The 6,565-nt window shown below is 37.9% G+C and overlaps 1 protein-coding gene across 1 annotated transcript; it reads right to left on the bottom strand.

The window, feature by feature from the left end:
- Positions 1-384: 384 nt before the first annotated feature.
- LOC122089500 (pyruvate kinase 1, cytosolic-like) lies at positions 385-5,946 on the bottom strand. Its single transcript, XM_042659258.1, has 11 exons — positions 5,881-5,946; positions 5,278-5,373; positions 4,860-4,991; positions 3,706-3,786; positions 3,425-3,496; positions 3,142-3,231; positions 1,842-1,986; positions 1,601-1,689; positions 947-1,042; positions 696-763; positions 385-544 (listed from the first exon to the last, which is right to left on the bottom strand). Exons 1-11 carry the CDS (start codon positions 5,944-5,946, stop codon positions 400-402), a joined length of 1,080 nt encoding a protein of 359 aa, XP_042515192.1. The 3' UTR covers positions 385-399.
- Positions 5,947-6,565: the final 619 nt, after the last annotated feature.

Genomic DNA, 6,565 nt, shown 5'->3' with positions numbered 1-6,565 from the left:
GGGGGATCTAATTACCATGATCTAGCCATATGGTCTGGAAACAATTCAATTAGGTCCAAAAGCAAAGGAGTCAAGGTTACTCTGCTGAATTTATTACATTGATTAAGTGCAGGAAAATTATCAAAATCCACAAAAAAAAAAATGGAGAATTTAAGGATTAAGTAAATAGTAGAACCAAAGAAAACCAATATGGAAAGGTACAGGAAATTATAAGCGTGAGATAAAAAACATTCAGCATGCCTGTCCACTAATGGGTCAGATTAGGAAATACAGCTAGACATGACATTCTGCCCCCAAAAGCAACTGAGGCAAGTGGAAAGCCCAGGGACTCCATCCCTAAACGGTTAGCTTAGGAAACTCGGTCATAAGCTACATTTTGCATCCCAAGAAAGTGGAAAGTTAAATGTTATGGGCAACCAGAAATGAAGCAGAGAAGTGGAGTACCTCAAAAGCACCAGTAAAGCTCCACTTGAGCTGATTTGTTTTCAGTCGAGGTATAACAACTGATATAACAGGCATTGTTGGCCTATACTTCGCAATCAATCTGCATTCATGGGAAATTTTCATTAAGAGTTCTCATCACTGAATATGCACATCGAGAACTACACAATTCAGCTGACAGCCCCATAGAGACACACAATAGGGATGCATGTTCACAAAGCTTTTGAAGAAAAGAAATAAAATTAGAAAATTACCTTGCAGCCCTTCCAGATGAGGTGAAGCAAATAATTACAGAGGCCTTCACCTTAATTGCTGCACGAACCTGGATTAAAGCACAAGAAAGAGAACCAAATATTATACATAATTCTGAAAAATAATAGTCATAATAAATATCCATGTACAAGAATTTGGACCAAAAAAGTTTGACTGAAGCAATGGTCTAATTATTGATACTATATATTGATAATATCAGATGATTAAAAGTAGAGGCCCCAAAATAAAATACCGCAGAGGAAGCAATTGATTCCAAGTGGGTCATTGGTTCTCCAACATACTTGACAGTCTTCTTGAAATACAAATCTTGATTGTAAACCTTCTCCGCCTGCAGATATAGCATTTTAAGCAAATGACCAAAGATGAGAAGACAAAGAGACTATAAACTAAAAATCTCCATACACTATGTCAACCTGTAAAGATCATATGATAATAAGCTCCACAAAGATGTATAATGAGTCTCATGTTGGGTAAAGGCTTAGGCAGTGGAAGCCACACACATCCACCACCAAAATTGAATATGGTTTATGGAGAATATAGAAGTAGTTGAGCTACATGTATAGAATATAACTAAAAACAGAATGAATTCAATAACCTCCACACCCCATTTATCCCAACCCCTTGTCCCCCCAAAAAAAAAAAAAAAAAACTCTATTAAGGAATATATTTTGAATCAATTCAATACCCAACCTCACCAACTCAACATGACCATTGATATCATCTACTCAACAGAGAAGGATAAAAAGACCCAGGACATTGTTCAGAAGGTACAGTCACAAAAGTAACAGCATGAAATCAATGTCAAATTGGACTGGTTCTACTCAACATGAATAAATGTAATTTCTTATCGAAATAATGTTGTACCACAAAATAAGAAAGTGCTCACCTCGGCACAAATTTTACCAACAGTGGAAATGGTCTCAACAGGGTACAATCCTCTTAGAGTCTCTGCACCTAAAAGAATTCCATCACTCCCTGTATCCATCACAAAATGAAAGGAAATAGATTAGGTCCTGTATTGTAGCATGTCATATTGGAACTTATAAAAACATGAAGAGATGGAAAAAAAAATATTAAGAAGGACCTCAACCAAATTTTATTCAGAGAAATATGTCAATGTAGCATACCATCTAATACAGCATTGGCAACATCAGTTGCCTCAGCACGAGTAGGTCTCAGATTGTCAGTCATACTGTCCACAACACGAGTAACCACTGCAGGCTTTCCAGCCATGTTGCACTTGTAAACAGCAGCCTTTTGAAATAAAAACACCTGACAAAAAATCATTTTAGATGATAAACAGCACAGTATAGTTAGTTTAGCATGATGAAAATTGCAAAATAGCAGCATACTAGCACCTAAATAGATGAGGTTGAATTAAATGAAAATATGCAACAGAAATGATCAGAACAGGACAGCACAAGAATACTAGCACCTAAATAGATGAGGTTGAATTAAATGAAAATATGCAACAGAAATGATCAGAACAGGACAGCACAAGAATAATCATTGTAAACAACATTGAACCATTTGATTAACTAATGACTTTTCAGTGGACCTAGTTTCACAAATCACCAGCTCAAGCTTTTCTATCAGGCAAAAGTTCATTTCTAATGCCAACTGGGAAGCTGGTTTAGATTTGAGTAATAGGTATGCTCAGCAGGCTTATCAATGAAAACTTTCATCTAAGATGACTCCCTATGATTTAATTATGAAGAATATTACAAATCACTAGCCAGCATTGGAAGATTGAGTCACCAAAAAGATGATAACCCTTATGATAACCGCTATGCTACAAGTCGGAATAAAAATCAGAACTCCAGTTAATATTCCCACAAATTAACCTTGGCCAAATAAAACACCATCAGACATGAACCTTGCCACCAAACCTAATTTCTCATGCATGAGTATCATCAGAGATCTCTCTCTTTCAAATTAAAGAAAAACAAAGTTTTTCTTCACATTACAGTCCATATCCAACTTGTTTACGTTAAACACTGTTGAAATTTAATATCTATCAAAAATAAAAAAACACATAATGGAATTTATGCATATAAATTCGTTACCATGGTGGTTTGGCAAGTATATAGTATGCACATAACATGTCCCCAGAAAGTGTACTGTTTTAATTTTATAGTGGACCCACAAGTGAACATATTTGTGTATCCACTGGTATGGAAGGAAAAAAGGCATGAATGTGCTGTCTGGGTGAGAAGGATCCAACTTTAAGGCATCATGATAAAATGGCCTTGGGCCTCATCAAGCCAGCTTAGTGCTAAAAACAAAATAAAATCAAATGGCTTTGTACATATTTGTGTAGTTGTTCAAATGGTGTGGTTTAAATCTGTGTCTATACATACAGCAAAACCACAGAAGTAAATATCCAAAACCTTTTAAATTTTTCATCCAACAGCTCAGAAACCTGACCTTCTCAGGAGGAAGATCTATGCCCAGATTCCCACGAGAGAGAATAATGCCATCTGCTTCTTGTAGAATCTCATCAAAATGCGTTAGGCCCTGCAAGAAATTGCAATAAAAGAACAGTGGAAGTTTATTTTCTCAAACAAGCAACTGTACGGAACTAAGTTAAAACTTAAAACAGAAGATCAAATGTTTCTTTCTTTCTTCTTCTTTTTTAGGACACAATTGACAGACAATTAGATATCTGACCAACTATTTCTCATTCAGACTAATCAGATTTGCATCTTACCTCCACGTTTTCAATCTTTGCAAAAATCTGTGTCTGATGAAGATCACCCGATTTGGAAAGCAACTCACGGGCCTGCATCAGAAAATCATATAAGGCCGATTAAAGATAATAAAATTTTGGATGAAAGATGTAGCTGCAGCGAACCTAAAAAGGTAAACAAATTATATAAAACTAAGAACCACAACCACGAACAAGCAAAATTGATCACAAATTATGAGTGTTCAGAAAACAATAACAAAGTGATAAAGAACAAGAGGGTAATCATCAAGAACAGCCCTTACATGACGAACATCTTCTGCATGCCGGGTGTATGACAAGGAGAGGAAATCTATATGGTTGCGAACACCCCATGTACTTATAACCTGAAACAATAATTGCAATGTCATGATATGCACTTGGAAGGAAATCTGACTCAAATACATTCAACAACTTTCAGGTTTTCTTTATCCTAACAATTTTCAGTATCTAAAAGATGCCTCATGATTGTTAGGCTGTGGAATAATTTTCTAAATACCTCCTGTTGTTGTATGTTGATGTACATTGTAGTAACCCTTACTTAACCATTGAACTTTTGGGATAAGCGGTTGTAACATGGTATCAGAGCACCAGGCCAATTATGCTAATTAAAGCATCTGTGTACAGTCACCAAAAGCGGGGCCACACATGCCATGTATATTGCCACCAAAAAGAGGGGCAACAAGTGACAGGGACAGTTGGGAATAATCGCACATCGGCTCCCTCTGGGAACAAACCCCTTCATATACCAATTGGGCCTCTCCACCTAACAGCTTAAGCTTTTGGGTCGGACACTTCAATATGGTACCAGAGGCAGGAAGTCAGGTGTTCAATCCTTGATAAATGCAAGGGGTTTGTGTTATGTGTTGAAGTGGCCCTATGCTTTGTGCCCCATTGATACACCACATGATGGTGTCGAGTGCAAAGCCCCATGTGGAGCCTACAAGTGCTGGGAGGTGGTGTTGTGTGCCGATATATATTGTTGTAACCCTTACTTAACAGCTCAAGCTTTTGGGATAAGCAGTTGTAAAACCTCAAGCTTTTGGGATAAGTGATTGTTCTGCGTTGAAGAGCCCCTATGCTTTGTGCCCATTGATATCATGTGATGGTGTCAAGTGCAGAGCTGTTTTTTTTTTTTTGGGGGGGGGTGTGAACGGAACGTGCCAAGAGTGTTTGTGACAGCTCAAGCTTTTAGCTAAGTGGTTGTAACACCTCTGCTTTTGGAATGTTTGCAGGCAGAAAGTAGAAAGTTTAGAAACCAACCCACTGTAATAGAATAACAGTTGAATGTGGAAAAACAAACCACCTTCACATTCCATGGTTATTAGATATTTGACCGAGACCCAAAAAAAAAACCTAAGTTGAAAAGGCATTATCTTAGTTCTGTAGCCAAAAAAGAACTGTTGCAAAACAAACTCACTTCTTTATCCTTTTCTGTCAGGGTAGGCAGATCAATATGGATTTGAGAAACATGCAAAGTGAACAAGGAACCAGTGAGAGTAGCAGTGTTTTTTATCATACAGACCACATCTTCACCCTTCACCTCAGATACCTGCAGATGGAAAAGAAATACATAAAGAGCTTGTAGAAGAATTATGATGCCCCATGAAGTAAAAATCCTACTTGAACCATCACACTCTGCTGCCCAACTGTTTTTAAACTCTAAAAGATAATTGACAAGCAGGCTGTCAAGCTGATCGACCCTAGTCCAAATTATTAAGAAGACATGGAGGGTAGAATAGCAAGTGACTGAAAAAGAGACCAAGTCTTCTATCATACTGTCATGCATTCAGTAAACTCAGAGATTTGATCCAACACTGTAACAACAACTGTCTTACCTCCAGCCAAACAGAAGTAGTTTCACTTCCTGTGAACAGGTACTGGCCAATAAAAATGGTATCTCCTTTCTTCACTGCCTGCAAACCAAACAAATGCTTCAATTCAGGTTATACAGAAGATTATTCAGAGAAAAGCATGATAACAAAAGCACCAGATTAGAACTAAAAAAATAATAGAGGAAAGCATATCTAAAAAGCTATCAATTTACAAGAGAAAGCCAGAAAGGAGCAAAGTACTTGTCCAAAGTGGAAGAAAAAACAAAAAACTACAGGAATCAACACTGGAAACACTAGGTTTGCACTCTGCAGAAGAGAGGAAGGTGATCCAGCAACTCAATGGGGATAAAATTTTGATTAATAACAAGAGAATCTCTCTTTTTTATTTTTGTTTTTAGAGAGGTACAGCTAATTTTCATTGAAAAATAGAATGGGGCAAAAATCCCCCGTATTCATGCAGGTATCTACACCCTCTAGCATCCTCTTGAGACAGAATGCGAAGGTCTCCACGGAGGTTTTCTATAACATAGGGCCCAGCTGACACTGGGAAAGGTAGTCAGCACAACAACTGGCCTCCTTAACATGAAAGATGAAATCTCCACAAACAGGGTCTAAGGCTAAAGATGGCACCGATAATGCACCATGCAGCACATGCGGAGGGGGAGAACCCATATTCATCAATAACCACTTTGAAATCAAAGAAACCTAGACTTACCTGGAGACCCTCATGCTGCCTCCTCAAAATTGCAAACTATCGTGAACAAAAGTTGACACTCATGGGCCGTGTAACAAGCCACAGAAAAAAGGACCTCACACTACGTGATTCTGAGCAATGCACCCATAGCCTGCCACCCCACTCATTAAAGAGCTATCAATATCAATGCCTACCAAAACCTGGCGGGCAAGGGCGCCATGTAACCCATTTAACAAAAGGAAGAGTGAAGTCTGCTTTTATCATTGTATGCACATTGACCTTATAGTTCTCTTCAGTCCAGTGAATCAACAACAATTAGGCCTTGCCTGCCCCATCTAGAGACAATTTAAGATCACAGCCTATGAGAAGCTCCAAAGCTCAATGCACTTTCTTGCCCCATTTATCTCTGCCTCGCTGTTATGTAGGATATCACAATGCTCAAGAAATTGCAATATCAAAATGAAATCTACAAAGACTCATCTTTGTAAGCTCTGTATCTGTTCAATGATTTTGAACCATCTGAAGAGGCTTTCCAGATGAAATTCATGAAAAAGCATCATTAGAAGCCTCAGATATGTTCAATGATTGGAACCACCT

This window comes from Macadamia integrifolia, chromosome 9 (assembly GCF_013358625.1).
Source record: "Macadamia integrifolia cultivar HAES 741 chromosome 9, SCU_Mint_v3, whole genome shotgun sequence".
Taxonomy (NCBI): Eukaryota; Viridiplantae; Streptophyta; class Magnoliopsida; order Proteales; family Proteaceae; genus Macadamia; species Macadamia integrifolia.
The sequence above is the reverse complement of the archived record's forward strand: the minus strand, read 5'-3'. Positions and strand labels throughout refer to the sequence as shown.